At 30.7% G+C, this 18,075-nt stretch overlaps 2 protein-coding genes across 9 annotated transcripts in view; one reads left to right on the forward strand and one right to left on the reverse strand.

The window, feature by feature from the left end:
• Nucleotides 1-18,075, forward strand: part of GluClalpha (glycine receptor alpha 1) — a 143,586-nt gene that overhangs the window by 29,980 nt on the left and 95,531 nt on the right. The window lies entirely within an intron of this gene.
• On the reverse strand, nt 418-2,232 carry LOC135948726 (piggyBac transposable element-derived protein 2-like). The gene has a single exon (XM_065498143.1). It carries the CDS (start codon nt 2,230-2,232, stop codon nt 418-420), a length of 1,815 nt encoding a protein of 604 aa, XP_065354215.1.

Here is an 18,075-nt window from a genome sequence, read left to right on the forward strand (position 1 = left end):
ATTTACCTGTTAATTGACTGCTATTGTTGATGGTCGTCGGTGGCACTGTGTAAGATAATTGGCTGATGTTGTTTTTGGACGTCGGTGACACTCTGCACGATAATCTTTGGATGTTATTATAGTTGCTCGTCGGTGACGCTGTGGATGATTGTCTTTCGTTGCTATTGTTTTTTGTACACGGTGGAACTTGGTTTTGTTCATTTATGGTTGTTTGCTGAGAGAAAAGTTCCGTATAAGTTTTAACCCTTTATCTGGCAACATGTTATTTTAAGTGCAAAAAGTTATTTTTCTATTACTAATACTAAAATAAAAACACATATTTATTCAGAAATTTTAAAAAAATATTTTTTTCTTGTTAATTTAAAAAAAACTGGTGTGTTACAGAAATGTTACATTGCCTGAAAAGTTGCAAATATTTTATGATAGATGGAATGCACGGAAGCAGTTATTATTTTTGTTATAGCACAATGCAACACCACATTTTTCGCATAAAGTTTGTGACACGCCTTGGCAATTTGGCATTTTGCACCGTATTCTCTTTTCCGCCCAGACTGGCCAATGACCAACCTGGTCTAGACGTACAGCTTGTGGTGGAGCATGTTGAGCCGGTCCTTTGGACTTTTTTGCTTGTAAATCAGGTTCAATTGATCTCGTTCTTTTTATTTTAGATTTGGTATCGAGCTTCAAAAGAGTTTCAGCAATCTGCAGACGAAATTCTGCAGAAGATAACAACTTGTGTGTTTTATTGGCTGCACTGTTCTTTTTGTACAATAGCCATGAGTTCGCCATTACTAAATCTAAAAAGTGGTAAAATAATCGAACTTGCCACCTTTTACTGCGAAGCTGAATTTTGTATCTTCCCATAATAGCGTCAATGAGATCTACACCTCCCATGTGCGCATTATATTGGCCAACAATGGAAGGACGTTCTATTTCAATATACTTTTTTTGAGCTTTGTCGTATCTCTTTACTGGACGTTTTGGGATTTCACCAATGAAAGTAGAAGCCAGATTTACAATTTTGTTGTCCTTCCATGAGACTGTTGCAATTTCAATTCCTTCAACGCTACAAACAAACTCTACAGAAGATCCTCTATTGTTCTTAATCATTTCCTTTTCAGGTGGAAGTTTACAATTTTGAATACGGTTTCTTCTTATCGTTCCTACGCTAAAAATTCCTTCTTTAGCTAAATAGGCGAGGAGAGGCAAAGAAGTAAAATAATTGTCGAAATATAGTTGAAAATTTTGTTTTCTGGGAATGATTCGCGCCAGTCTCATGACTACATTTGAAGATGCGCCTAGGTCAGGTTCGTTGCTCTCAATAACATTTTCCTTTCCAGTTTCTGGCTCAATTTTATAAGCGAATCCCGAAGACCCACATAGTACATATATTTTATAACCCCATTTATGGGGTTTGTTAGGTATGTAACGCTTTAGATGGTTTCTGGCTTTGGTAGAACACATCTGTTCATCGACACAAAGATGTGGTTCAAGAGGAACTTTACGAAAATTTTTATTTAATTCGTCTATGACTGGCCGGACTTTAAACATTCTATCATAATTTTTGTCGGTTGCAGCCAGATTTTTGGTGTTATCATTGAAGTGAATTACCCGTCTAATTTTTTCAAATTTTTTTAAAGGCATCACTTCTCGTATTTTTGTGGTCCCAATGCTGTTGCTCCAGTGACTGGATGCATTAGGAAGCTGTACCAACGACATCATGTACACAATGCCAATAAATTGTTGAATATCTATTTGTGCTACGCGAAATGTATCACTGATGTCCTTTTGCGTGATATACAAATTTGTTTCATCAGCAATGTATTGCAACATTTCTTTTGAAAGGAAGTAAAAAAAATATTGTATTGGAGTGCTAAGGCTTTTTATTTCTTCGGGCAATGTTGTATTCCCTTTGAATATCAGTTGTTGCTCATTTAGAACAAGGTTTTTCTTTTTCCAAAGAATGTTCTCATAACGCTTCTTTTGGCATTGCCTACTTTCTGCTGCTTCATTTCCTACACATTCTATTATATCGTTAATATCTGGAGCAACATCTTCGATAATGGCGTCTTGTGCATCTACAGTATATTCAGGATCATGAGCAACATCTTCAAAAATGGAGTCTTCTACATCTACCGAATATTCAGGATCAGCCACACTATCATCGTCAAAGTCAAGTCCATCCTCACTTTCCTCAAGAATTTCTAAAATTTTCGCATTCGTCAGCGACATATTTACATGTAGGCTACGAAAAAAAAACACATTACTGTGCAATGTGACATAAATGTAACAAACTGAAATTAACCAAATACAATTAGAATATGGTTTGCTTTCAGTTGTATTTTATGAAAATCACTTTATTACATACTTACGGACTTATTATAAACCAAGAAAATAATATGTATAACACAAATCTGATTTTCACACTGAAAACTTAAACACTTGTTATGGTTTGAAATTTTTTTCAGCAATAACCTTTTGGCACAGAAAAACATGTGATAATAATATTGTCCCGTTACATTTTATTTCTTTGTTATTGAGTACAGTTTGTACTAATTATGTTACAAAACCTAAAATAATTATATTGATAAAACACAGCAATATATAGGCAATTTTTGGGTATGTGACATTTCTGTTACATGGCCAGATAAAGGGTTAACTGACTCATAACTGTCTTCAATATTCATAATACTGCAATTATTCGAAAATTCCGTGTTGTCCGTCAAATTGCTCTAGAAATGAATTAATGGAATAAATATGTGGTTTGAATCAATATTGAAATAACATATTTTTCCGCTAATTTCTTCTATTTTGTGATGGTTAATAAGATCGGTGTTAAATGCTAATCTACTCGAACAAAATATTCCTATTAACGTTGAGCTTATAGGATATATAAAAAAAGGGTGAAGATCGATTACTAATTTGCTATGTAATGTGTAGCTGTGATTACATCTTTCTATTTTAAGAATTTTATATATTTTATATTGATCCTCTTTTACAAAGTAAAAGGAGTTGGGGGTTTTTAAATCAAAGAAAAAATTTTTGTAGGTTATGTTATTTTCTGTTTTCTTAAAAGAGAAAAACGAATCCTTTTTCATAACGTTCAATATACTTTGTTCTACAATACGATTATAAATTTGAGAGATAACATTGTCACCTTTTTTAACAAGATTTTTAAGTTTACCCAAATAATTTTCAAATGGAAAAGCACTTATAGTTTCTAAAGAATTAAATGTGAGTGCTTGGTTACTTAAATGAGTTAGGCAATGAAAATTAAATGTCACCATTGAAAATAAATATAATGATGGAACTTGTGATACAAAATCATTTAATAATCTGTCAGCAAGGTCATTTTTTGTTTTGCCATAGTCATGATGAAGTAGAAGTCTTATTGCTGTGCTAAGAAGTAAGAAATGATTATATCTTACAGCCGGTAAAATGCCTTTTAATACAATTGGACCAGTATATAATAAAAATGCCCGAAATTCTGTTGCTTTAAACCTTTCCAGATCATCTAGCGCCCTAGGTTTTCTACTAAACTCTTTAGGCACATATTTTCTTAAAGACAACAATTTGGAACTGATTATATTTATTTCAGAACGATTTAAAGAAAATGGATGACCTTTCTTTCTTGTCAGTGCCACTAATAATGTTTTCATAACCCCAAGGCAGACAACATGCATATAATCAAATGGAAACTGTTCTACCATATCTATAGGCAACTTTTCTAAAACTAGTTGATTTTGTATATTATGATGTTCAGGTTGAAATCGTGTTCTGAAATCATTATCTGTTCGGGCAGGATTTTCAGATTTTTTAAAAATTAATCGCCTTTGAAAACTTTCTCCTTTTTGAGTGCATTTGGTACAACTATAAAACCCCGAATGATTTTTTATGCCTAAAATAAATGCACGGGCAGGGGCATCGCAAATAAATGCCCTTATATTAATTGTGAAGTTATTTTCACAAAAAATTATCCCATTTGCAATCAAAGATTGCATTTCATCTACAAATTCAGAAAGATACGAATTTGTATCATGAGGTTTGGAACAACCCACATAAATGCCAACAACAAAGACAGGTGCAGTACCATTTACGTTTATCAGAATAGGCCACACTTGTTTTCGGGAACTTTTAAAAAGAGGAAGCCCGTCAACATTTAAATTTAGCGATATTTCTGAATGATTATATTCAAAATTATTTAAAAAATCGGTAAGAGCATCCTCTATCCCATAATGTACATATTCCCCGGGTTCCACTATTCGTTTAACAATTCCACGGGGAGTACATTTCAATGTACGTACATCTTTTGGCAAACCGGCTATTTTTTCACTTAATAAACTAATCAAATCATTAGAAGCCTGTCTGCTAATATTATTTACCGATAACCATTGAGATAAACGTTTATTAAAATCATCATGACCTTTTTTTTCTTCTTCTTTAAGGACTTCAATATTTAGTTGAGACTCCACACTATTATTGTTAACAAAATTGTTCGTACTGTCATTAAAACATATTAAATTATTAACCACATCACTTGCAATCACATTAGTTGTATTTATGACATGTTTTGCTTCAGAAATATATTTTCTATTCTTTCTGTCCATTTTCTTACCATTTAATTGAATTTATTTTCACTTTATATTTGTTATATTTATTCACTTTTTTAATTTATTTTTTCACACTTTCGATTTTAATTCAATCCGTTTACAATGAACTCCGATTTAAAACTAATATTGTTTTCTGCTTTGTGCTTTTGGTTGCACAAACAAAGTACCGTTACTTTGTTTTTTCATAAAAAATGCATTTATTTTCTTTCGTTAAACATACAGTCGCAATATCACTTTCGAGCCTTTGCAAAGACAAAATATATTTTTTTTTGGTTTCTAAGCATCAGAAAAAAGTACTTTGCTAAAAACAAGATCACAGTATCATTAACAAATCGTTGGCGTCAATTTAGCGAAGTTTTTTTTTGTAAAACGAACCTTCGAGAAATTTTGAAGCATAGATAATTTCTCGAACATTTTTGTTTCGAAATTTTAACGAAAAAAACGTATTATCGACAAATTATCGAGGATTCAAATTTTTGGAAATTTTCGTTGTTTTCTCGAACATTTTTATTTCGAAATTTCTTCATTTTAGTGAATAATCTTTATTTTCGAAACTTAGGTCGGGTGGGCATACACACACACACTCACTCACTTGCCCCATTAATAAGTATGTATTTGTGTAAATTGTTGCCTTTGTATTAACAATGTTGAATGTATGTATGGCTGAAAGAATATTTTTCTATGAAAATTGATGACATTTAACAATTTTTCAGCAATTGTGTTAGTTGTTGGTTCTAGCAGTAACAGTTACGATATAAATAATCCCACACATTTTTTTGAATGCACTGATACTCGTCCTAAAATCAATTGAGACCGGGTCTTTTGTATTTAGAGAGTAAAAACAGATATTCAAAATTTGTTGGCAAACAAACACTTCAGCCGTAAATAAATTATAGTGCATTGTCTTGGTAATTGTATAAAGTTCAGGTCAGGCCTTTTGATCACAAACAAAAAAAATTAATTGAATTTTTTTTGACTAAAAACTAAGATTTTCACAAATTTTCGTTCATTTTCTATTTACAAACTATTTATTCCCTTGTTAATTCAATGCTGTAGCAATGTGTAGTTAATATCAGGATAATGAAGACATTGCCAAAGTTTAAATTTATTTGCGAGTACATCGATCAGCAATTGAGTAGTCCAGAGAAATCATCCAAAGTTAGTAAATCAAATGAAAAAGCTAACTAACGGGTGCCTCCTCGGTTAATGGTGGCACAGTTTGCTGTGAAAATGGTAGCGCTAATGCTCCAAATGAATTCACGTGGCAGGAATTGTTATCTCCACCACCAAAACAAATGGTTGTGATTGATCGAATGCACGCTTTGTTGTACTTTTAACAAATCTTAAGCGTTGAGTCCACTAGCAAGTCACTTGCGCAAGAATTTCTGCAAGTATTTGCAGAAGTGTTTCCACTCAAACCGAAACATGCGGAAGTTATTACGACGAACTTGCTGCAAGAAATTGCAGACGTGTTTCCACACAATGTGAGTACAGCTTGCAGTACAGTTTGCCTTTTTCACGAATGACAGTATAAAAATAAGATTGGCAGCTGCGATCGCAGCACATTTAATTAAAAAGAAACAACAAATTAATAAAAAGAAACAAAAAGGTTTGGGTGAGAAAATGGGTGCTTGAAGCTGAAAAATTTCCTGAGAATGTCTAATGATGATTTTGAATACATTTTATCTTTAATTCAAACAAGTATTCAAAAGCAGTGTACTAAAAATAGATTGAATATACCTTCAACATACCTTCAACATACCTTCAACATATACCTTTTAGTTACTCTTCCAAAAAAAACACAAAACAAAACTAAAAACAGAAGACAATACCACGATCCGTTTACCAGACATCTAGTGCAAGTCTTCAAAACAATTTCAGTTCACAGCAAGTTGCTCAAGTTACTTCCAACAAGCAAAAAATTCGTGTTTTCACATAATTGCTGTAAGCAACTTCGACCCCTTTCACTTGTGTTTGTAGATGCCGGAGGTAATGTCACGTTAATGTAGAAGAAAATTTTGCATGCTGTTTTGTTGTTGGTCAAGAGACTTGCGCAACTAAATTGCCTAGTGTGAAATGGGTCTTCGGCAAGCCGTGACTTCTGGAAGTCGAATTCTAATACGTGTTTACATGACAAAAACTTCTGATAGTCACTTCTGGAAGCAACTTCCGCAAGAAAAGTTGGATGTGGACACACGGTTTTATAAACTTTTTTTTTAAGCTAAAAAGGGAAACATAACAACTTTTGACATAAAATAAATTCGTTTTGTAAACAATTTTTAACAAGTTGGCCCCAAGGCGAATAAAAAAGCAGATCAGCTGAGCTGTTAAATCAGCTGAGCTGTTAAAAAGTAAATTCGCCTTAAACAAATTTAATGAAAACAAAATATTTTTATTTAATTTTGAAAATTTTTTGGAAAAATAAAAGAATTATATTCAAATAAAAACCTTGAATGAAGCTAAAGAATAAGGACCTAATTTTATAAATCACTTCACAAAGTGATATTTATATGGAAAGCAAAAACAAAATTTAAAAAACTTTAAAAATTTGATTTTGTTTTACCCCCTGTCAATACTTGACAAATATTTATCATAAAAATAAATGACATTTGTTGTCAAGACAAAGTTGTCTAAGCAAAAGCACTAACAATTTTATCATAACGAAGCAATAATACTAATAAATGGAGACTATACCTGATCATTTTTTATTTAGACAACCATTTTGAAGTTTATCATGATAAAAATGTATCAGGTATAACCAGGGGGTCATATACAAATTCTTAACAGAACAAACGCACCAAAATTCAAGCGTTGATTTGCCTTTCATAATTTGAAAATTTTTTATGTATATAGAACAAAAACAAATTTTTAAAATTTTTGAAATTTTGTTTTTGCTTTCCATATAAATATCACTTTGGTGACGTGATTTTCAAAATTAGGGCCTTAGTTTTATGGCAATGGATTTACATAATGGTTGGTTGGTTTACGTGGTAGTTCGCTATGTACGAACAATCAGGTGGTGAAGGTGGAAAATCGTTTCCTCTTTTTCCCTATCCTTACACTAAGGGAAAAAACGTGCTAAAATCAAGATTTTACGTCCAAAATCAAAGCATTTCAATCTTAATAGTCTGTTAAATGCGATTGTATTCTTATTTACAATCTTAAATTAAGAATACATTTTGCAAAATTTAAGAATGTAATCTTAACGAAGTTCTTGATTTGAGATCGATTTTAAGATCATAGTCTTGTTAAAAATCTTAATTTAAGATTGTATTCTTAAATTGTTAAGAATGCAATCTTAATAATTAATATTAAACAAATTGAATTAGAATGTCGAAATAAATGTATTATATTTTTATTTATATTTAATGTATTATATTTACATATTTATGTATGTAAAAAATAATACATATGTACTTAAAATTATATCAACTTTGGTCTTATATATGTTCTTCCATTATTGATTGGATATAAATGTAAAGGAAAGCTAACAAAATCAGAAATTTTAATAATATAAATTTTACTAAGTAAAGAACCAACTTCATACGATTGGAAGTGTTTATCTAACTCTTTTAAGGATTGCGTTGCAAATAACATAAACTTCTTCCTTTTGAATTAACAGAATTGGCCTTTTCCTGGGTACATAGTTTGAAAGTCAATTTTAATCTGAAATTTGTAAGGTAAAATAACTTAATCTGAAATTAGCAATCGAAAACAACTTTCTTACCAATTCCGGAACTCTAGGAAGTCGTAGTAACTCAGGACTTCCTATTTTTGCCAAATCTTTCTGGAGCACACTGTATGTGAGTTTCCATTTATGACAAACTTCCTCCCAATCAGCACTATCTCCGCTCAAGTATAGTTTATAAGCAGCTGCAACTGATTCATCAATTTCAGAACTTTGCATATGATTTGTTGATCCCATTTCAGCAATTTCTTCTTCATCCAAACGAGATGAGCTTGTATCTAGGCTATTGTTGTTGAATGATGTAGCTTTAATAATAATTTTGTAATAAAATATATAACGAAATTACCTTAACTTCATTCTCAGTGGGAAAAACTTCGCAAATATCGGCCAAGTATGAAAGTGTATCCTTTCTTCCGACGTTCTGCTCAGATGATATTGTCCATCAGCCAGCGTCAAGAAATCTTCACTGACAGATATACTTATAAGAACTAGTTCGTCTGAGTTCTGATTTTCTATTATTAATTAAATATTTTGTTCACTTTTTTTAAACACGTCTACTTCGATCAGCGTTTTGCAATTTATAACACAATAAGCTTTCATTATTGTCAAATTTCTAAAAAATCAAGAATTCAATCTAAACTTTGAGAATATGTTCTTAAATTCAAAAATACAATCTTAAAATTAAGATTACGTTCTTGATTTTTAGAATGCGTTCTACAAATCAAGAAATTATTCTTAAATTTGAAAACGAAAACCTTACTGACCATAATTTAAGATTAAAACTTGAAAAATTTTGCAATCTACATTCAAGAATTTTTTTCTTAAATTTAGATCGTCATATTTCTCTTAGTGTACAGCTACAATGGTCGTTAAAAGGAAGTCCCAGACGAATTGTATTGTTTTTGTTCGGTACTTTTAGAAATTATTTTTTTGATTGCTAGCTGTGATAGCATAATTTCGTTCATTGCAATACTCTATTATACACAACATTTTTTGTTTTGTTTTCTGGCGCGTAAACAAATAATGCTGATGGTGTTCCGACCGGGAACAGACGACATACAATTGACTATGCGAGAAGCACGGATTTTTCATTATGCGCGCGTATCGTTTTCAACGATCGAAAAAGATTTCCCAGTTCCTTCTTACACAACATTCATAAGAGTGTCGTACGCATATTTTTCTTGCGGATCAATAGTGGAACGTTTGTTCGAACTGATTCCACAAAGCAAAGAGTAGCAACTCTTGATTAAATGTGTCGTGAATCGGACGATTGGGAGCTGTCATGCCTAACTTGTTCGACATCATCAGCTCAGTTGCAAATTTGGATTTGATGTTCTAATACGCATCTGATTCAAAATACTGAATAAAAACACATGGCATCTTTGTATTTGCTCCACAAATCAGTCGGTTTGAATGGGAAGCATGTTGAGATAATTATCGAAAACAATGTTCGTGTTTGATGAACATTTGAGGGTGTATTCCACACGAGTGTCATTCTCTCAACAATTCACCATTAACAGTTCGCAAATCTTGGAATGATGTTGGGACACGAACGTTGACTAATAGCAAATGCAAATAGAAATACTCATTGTTTATTGGATGGACTGTGTAAATGTGACCTAATGCATCGATGGAAAATAAATGGGGGAAACCTGAATATGGGTTTTCTTATAATATCATGGCAGTTCGGAGTATATCAGCGTTCGGGCAAATTTATCATTCCGGCACATTATAAATCTGGTAAATGTTGTAGATGGCGGTAGATATACTAGATGTATTACATTCTCCTCAGTAAAGTACCCTCTTTGTCCATTTTCCAGATGTACTGCTATATGAATAACAAAACGTCTTTCATGAATGGCAAATGAAAAAATGCGCTTGAGTGACTTCATCGTTGTAGTTTTCCGCACTAACTCCAATCACAGCCATGTCACTGCCTTTGGTCACATATTTGCAGATGTATTTGATGGATTTCACGGAATGGCAAGATTCGACATTGATATGTGCTTTGAATGTTTTGGAGAGTTGTGGTGAATGTGGAACCATCCAAAGGTTATAAATTGAGCCCTTTTGAGTCAATTTCACCATTGTTGATATTCCATTGCCCGAAGTTGAACGGCGAAGATACAGTGGGTAACCGTGATTTCCGGTTGTTGTTTCTACTAATGGTTGTGGGAAACGCTTCCAACATTTGCCGTCCACATGAAATATGTTCTTAGTAACAACCTCATGCAAGCCTGGATCTTCTACTTTATCAGGAATTTCCACTGATATCACATCATCGATTTCATTCGCAAAATGAAACTTTAATTGACTATTGCGAACATTTAAAAAAAATTAGCTAAACCGGTCCAGGCATTCTGCGATTTTAGATATATCGAAAAAAGGGGGCGTAAAAGTGGGTGTGGTCACTTTTTCTTTCCGTAAAAACTTAGATCGGATAACTACTAGCCATTGAATTACTGAACAACTTACTTTTCAATGCCAAGTAATTTGGCATTTGTTTGTTAATTACAATCCAAATTGATTAAAAAAATGTGGTTTTAATTTTTAATTTCATTTGTGGAACCTTTAAACGTTATCCGATTTTGCTGAAATTTTCAGCATATTTAAGATATTTTAGTTTAAATTCTAAAATTTTCATTTTTGGCCTTGACTTAATTGTCTTAAAGTGATTAATAGACATATGCCATTAAACTGCCCTTCATTTCCCAACAAATTTTTAATTCAATTTCTAAATATTTTGCAAGGACATTTAATATATTCCGTTTATTTACGTCCATGACAGTTGTAATTTCATTATGAGTTTCATTTTAATTTTTTGAAAAGAATATTTATGTAGATTTTACATGAAGAATGGAAATAATGGCAACACACATTGGCCTAAAAAAAGATATGAGCTGCAAAACGATGCATTTACATAATTTAAATCATACTCCTCATAACTAATGTAATTTTGTAAGTCAGTAAATGAATATAAATGCATTATCATTGTTAATAGTGAAATCGGGTCAAGTGTGAAATAAATGCAGGATATTATATTTCAACAAAATACTTTAAGCTACATAAATATAACTACACTTTATATAACTTTTAGCTAAAAGCTTTTACGAAATTAAGAGTCTAAAGATAACTCTTGCATTACTGTGTAAATTCTGGATTTGTACAGAAAATGGTCAATATTTTGAGAACTTTTAGAACATATTGTCATCTTTTATTTTATTCTCTTAAAGGATACTTTGTGTTCTGTACAATTTAACCAACTACTGTAGACTAACACTGGTCAATTTACGCCATCATTGCTTAACAACTACTTTAGGGAACAATCAATCAAACTTGCCACTGGGGCATAATTAAATAGGAGCCGCAAATTTAAACTGGCATTTTACAGATGATAAAAGAATACATTTTTTATAAGTGTCTGATTGGAAATTCTTCTCTTAGTTAGTTGGTTATACAGAATGTCTATGCACTGCACACACACATGAACTATTGTTCACGTTAGACCAGCCCTTAAAAAATGGGTCCATAGAGAAACATAGAGCGGAAACTAGAAAAAACTCAAACAAAAAAATTACTCAAAATAATCACACATACGAGTGTTGTTTTTGTTTTCACATAGTTTTTTCTACTAATACATTCTCACCACTTAGGTTTTTGACAACTGAGTTAGGTCCTTGACAGGAGAGTTTCCGCTCTATGTATATTTCTCTATGAATGGGTCTTATTGTGTTCATTAGTAGCTAAGTTTGAGGTCAATCGGACAAAGACAACCCGTGCCGAAAGTTGTAAAATGGGTGAACAACTATACCATTTCCAATTGTATTTCAGAACTTTCTAATTGAATTTTTGAAATTTCTAATTATATTTCAGCAAATTCCAATTTTATTTCACAAATTTCCAATTATATTTCAGAACTTTAAATTTTTATTTCAGAATTTTCCAATTGTATTTCAGACAAATCTAATAGCAATATCAATGGAAAATTCTGAAATACAATTGGAAAATTCTGAAATACAATTAGAAACTTTTTATGTATAAATTAAAAGTTCTGAAATACAAAAGGAAATTTCTGAAATTCAATTGGAAAATTCGGAAATAAAATTAGAAAATTCTCAAAAAATATAAATGGAAGCTTCTGAAATATAACTGGAATATTCTGAAATACAATTTGAAATGGTGTGGTTTTAATTTCTTTAAACATTTTTATATTAAAATATTATTTTAAATACATAGTGTCATACGGAAAAAATGATCTTTACAGCATTTTCCCACGATTTTTTTTCGTTGTTTACCCAATTTTTCCATGTAAACAATTATTATCTACAACTAGCAGTTTATGCTGAACATATGATATCGAGCCCTTAGCGCCAAATTATCGTAAGCGACATTTTCTAATTTTTTTTTATTACAAAAATTAAAATTTTATGGACCGACTGATGTTTTAGCGTTTTCAGAATATCAAAATTGTTAATAACTTCAAAATTATAGGGGGTAAGATTTTATCGTAAGTCAATGTTTACATTTTACAGTCAAGGAATTTTATCGTAAGCGACACATAGTGGTATAGAAAAAAAGGGGTAAATAAATCTGTTACTTCTAAATACTTAGATTGGTTAGAATGAAATTTCCCATGCGCAAAGAAGAAGTGTTGTCGAGTTTAAGTTCTGAACGTGTACCTCATGGGCCCACCAGGGGCGCGACCAAGGGTCCTCAAAGTAGGACACCTCGGGTATGTTACATTTTTAAAACGATCCTATTTCTTCGATTGTGTTCCGATTTCAAAAAAATTACACATATAAAATCTTTTCATAGAGCGCTAGTCGTAGTTATCAATTATCTCTTATAGCTTAGGAGATATTCGCATTTGAAAATTAAAATTTCAAAATTTTTACCCAACCTACTCCAGATTTTTGATAACAGCGTATCCAAATATTTTCCGATTTTCTCCAGTTTTCCTTTATTGGACTAACAACATATGTGTGTGTCAAATAGAAAAAGAAGTGTTAATGACCCAGAATAATGACCCAGTCAAAAGTTATATGCATTTGAATTTAAAAAACAATTTAAATTAATTTTTTAAGTTATCGCAAAAAATTTCTAAGAGGATGTATAAGGAATTTATACTTTCTGAAAGCTAAGTTTTCATAAAATATTTAAAATGAAAAAAAATGAAAAAAAAAATAAAAATTTTACTTACCGAGGGGACCAGGTCCATTCAAAAAACTTATTTTTTATGTAAAATTAATAAATTCTCAAATTGCAATAATAAATTGCAAAATACGTTTTTATTTTTCGATTTTGAATAGAAAATTTTACATAAGTGTGAAATTTCATTAAAAACTATTCATAAATAATAATTTTATTTCAATTCGAAAAATTTTTGTCTATGCAAAAATTCAATAAAAAACATTTTTTGTCATATTTTTGAAAAATAGACAAATAGCTTGAAGGAAATTATATTATATCGCATCATGACATTTTTAATTTTATATATAAATTTCAAAATAATCGAAAAAAATCTTCTCCTGTAAAATTTATGTTTTGTCGCTTACGATAATTTGGCGCTAAGGGCTCGATATGTTAATATGATAACTTGGTTAGTTTTCGTTAGACATTCATGTCTTATATCTCGTTAGAAAGATTATTTTCTTTAGCTGGTGTTCTCGTTTTCCGATTGGAATGAAATGTTAGTTACTAAAGAACAAAATAAAACCCAACCAAAGTAAATATTTATTTTAAGGGCAGCACTAGTGCGCATATTTTTAATTTTAGTGTTAAAAGGCAGCTTCGAACTGATATGCCTTTGTAAATTATAACTATTTTGTTGATTTACTTAGAGCATCATTACCATAAAGGAATGCAAAATGTCTTAATAAAAGTAAAAATCTTTAAATACCAACAATTACGTTTTTTTCTAGTTATCAACTAGTTAACTACTGCATTAAAGTATAACACTGGTTTACAATAATGGTGCCACATAAGCTAAAACTGATTTTAATTATATTCGATACCCTGCACTGTGGTTCAAAATCAAAATCTAGGTGGACAAAATTATTTGGCGCTCTTTTTATATAGAATTGGTGTCTCCGATTCCAAAAAAAAATCCTTAAAAGATCAATATAAACTTTTTTTTCAAGTTACAGTAGGGTCTAGATATACATATAAAAAACATTAATAAAAAATTAAAAAAAAATACGTTTTCATGTGTTTCTGAAACTAAATGTTTAAAGACATCTGTATTTACTATATTTCAAGCGGGTGCTGGCGGCTACAATTTTTTTACAAAGACATTCCCCAGAAGTTTCTTTAAATGATGTATATAGTCATTGGATGGGCTTCGACGTTCTTTTTTTTTGGCAAGCTATATAATATTCTTAGAAAAAAAAAATATCAGTATATTTGAGACCCAAGTTTAAAGGACTATAAAAAAGGACCTAATAAAAGCCTATATCAATGTTTATCTATGCTTTAAAGCCATGGTAGGCGTTCATATAGTTCAGGTTACGATGATTTTCGTCAAACAACCCGAATGTGAACAAAAGAGCGTAATAGAGCGTAAAAATACACACAATTCATTCAGTTTCTTGATCTTGTTGTGGATATTTTATTTTTTACCCAAAAGAGCACACAAATTAAATGCCTCCTTTTGCCTACCAACGCTTTAAAGTATGAATTTCAATATGGTAAAACAATTGATATATATGTAATTTAGTAAAGCAGTAAAATATTAAAAAAAATTAACGAAAATATGATTAAAAAATTTTTAACTTCTGGCGCTTCTGTTGAGAAAACGAAATGTCCAATTGAAAAACCCATTTGTATTGGAGGATAGCAGATTGTCAGCTACTTAATTTTTCCAAATTCTGAAGATACCGATTTTTATAATTTTGTCCACCTAAATTTTGATTTGGAACCACAGGGCTCTGTAGCAGTTTTGGAGAAATTGCACTGGGCAAAACGAAAATAAACGATTATACAATATAATATTACAGTATTCATTTTGCAACAATTTATGAAATTATTTAGATTTTCTACGATTACGAAACGGGCACACGAAGATACTTATGGCAGCCAATATTATAACATTATTCGTGTTATCAATGCACAACTAATATAATATCACTAAAACAGGCGCGGAACCCGAGGGGGTGAAATAAGAATTTAACCCGCCCCCAAAACCAAATAGTTTTCAAATAAAAATTAATACAAAAGAAAAATTAGAATAAATTTTAATTTTTTCCTCCCTTCCAAAAGGTTGACCTGGATCCGCGCCTGCACTAACAGTATCTCGGCACCAAACTTTTTTAATATTTCGATATATACTATATGGACACTCATGTCAAGTGAAACAACTTTTGAAATCAATGTCTTCCGATAGGGATGAAATTGCAACATTGTTAATCCTATTGGATTACTATCAAGACACAATTTTTCAACAAGATCGGTCGAGAACCATCCGAGTCAACATTTTTTTTTTTGGCAAAACAGGGGCCGATTTACCGCATTCGATATCGAGTAAATTCGATCGTAATTTTCTGATTTGAGATTACGGCATTCGATGTCGAGCATGAAATTTAATACATTTTGTTATCATTACGATATCGAAATCATTTTTCGATGCGATAGTTCATTCGATCACGAGTGCGGTAATTCGGCCCCAGGTGTTTTTCTCATCAATGTACTTATTACCTATTGTTCTTATCAAAATGTGTCCCAAATAGTTTAGATAGCTATTTCTTCAATTTTTCTAAAACAAAATTAAAGTAAGTAAGAGAGCTTATTCGACTGTGTCGAATCTTATATACCCTTCATCAAATTATACTTCAAAATAAAAATTTTAAATATTTTCAGGTAAACATAATTTATTTTTTTTCCAGTTGTTTAATTTTTTTGGAAATTTTTTTTTTTACTTTTTTTTTAAACTGCGCTATTTTTTGATTGTTTTTTCTTAAAAGAAAGCTTAGGTCTTTTCCTTGAAGAGCTTTTTGGACGCTTAGTGGGATGCGTTTTGGATATCTATTAAAATAAATGTTTTGTACTCAAGACATAAAATTTTTTATTTGCAAAATTTAAATTTTTTTTGGAGAAATACGCTCATATAATCTATTTAAAAAACAGACAAATTTTAAAAACTCGGTAAATTTTGGTTTCACTTGTATACCACCATATAATTTTCCATCAAGAAATATTTCCAGGCTATAAAAATTTACAAAATCTAATGACTCTAACAGTATGTCATCTTAAATATTAAATTGGATAATACTTGTATTGTGTCCTGATACTAAGTTTTTTATTCTACTTGTTAAGCTCATCGTTATGCATCGTTTGGCACTCTAATATATTTATGATTAAACATCAAAAGAAAGATTTGTGATCAAAGCTAACAGAAACCAATTAAAGTTGAAGTTGCAACAAATTACAGATAAAATATACAACAATAACAAAGAAACTTCAATTGCAACAATCAACAATAGAAAGAAGTAATAATCAAACAAATAATAAAAATTCAATTCAACAACATTGTGACAACAATGTAACAAATCAAAAGGAAAACGAAAAGTTCAGCGACAACGACAGCAAACACAATTAAATTAATCCAATTTTTCAGTTTCGGCTGCACGTGATTGGTTGCAAAAATTGTGGCAGGCAACATTGCTGTATGATGTGATGTGGTTGCACTCATATTGGTTTTTAGTATGAATGATGTGCAGGCAGTCAGTGCAGTGCCTCTTATACAAACCAGTTAGAGTGGCATTGTATTTTTGCCTGGATTTACATATTATTGTATTCGTATTGTATTGTGGCAGATAAATGAATTTATTTATTTTGTTGGTTCATCTGTGTGTGTGTTTTGCACAATATCTCTTGCCTGAGCAAATCCTTTATTATAAAATAATAACATGTAGTTTTAATCATAACTGTAATAATATTTTGTATAATATATAGAAAATTTCTTCAAATAGTTAAGGCTTTATTCATAATCATTTTTTTTTTTATAAAATTTTTATAAATTGTGTTTCTAAACTTTTCATACATTTGAATATTGATTGATTCATAATAAAATATTGTATTGTACACAATTTTTTTACAAAATAAAAATTTTATTCCTGGCAGTGGACAATTCATTGGACAATTTTATTCGGTTTTATTTACTAGTTATATCTCTTAATTATTTAATTTAATAGTTACTTATGTAATTAATTTATTTATTCGAATTTTTTCTTTACAGGTACCTATGCATTAACAATTTATGGAATGTTTTAAAAGGCTCGAAACGTAAGTTTTTTTAAACTAAGTGGAAATATTTTGAAAATATATGATACTTACGATATACTGACAGATCTCATACAAAAATTCCGAGGACAAAACATACATACCTTAAAATAAGGTCAGCGGAGACATGAGGTCATGATTTCTCATCGAATCGTAGAGGAGGACATACAATTGGGCAAAAAATAATAGCATTTTGGCATTTTTTTTTTACTTTTCCAAAAATAAATAATTAGTGTTGGTATTTTTTCAAATGTTGATATTTAATACATAGCTTAGCATGTCCCCTATATTAAAAATGTAGTACTTCTCTTGGAATTTGAAGTAAAAATTACGAAAAATAAAATAGCACCACTTACAGATTTTTTATAAAAACAGATTTGTTTCGCAAAATTGATTTAATGGAAAGCACGTTTTTAAAAGATTTGATTTTTATTTCTATTATTTCGATCATAAAGTTTAACAAAAAGAAAATATTTTAAATAAAATGTATCGTGGAAAAGA

This window comes from Calliphora vicina, chromosome 1 (genome assembly GCF_958450345.1).
Source record: "Calliphora vicina chromosome 1, idCalVici1.1, whole genome shotgun sequence".
Classification (NCBI taxonomy): domain Eukaryota; kingdom Metazoa; phylum Arthropoda; class Insecta; order Diptera; family Calliphoridae; genus Calliphora; species Calliphora vicina.

Bases quoted from the DNA above. Each gene is read 5' to 3' on its own strand.
- LOC135948726 (XM_065498143.1), bottom strand. From the start codon at position 2,232: ATGTCGCTGACGAATGCGAAAATTTTAGAAATTCTTGAGGAAAGTGAG.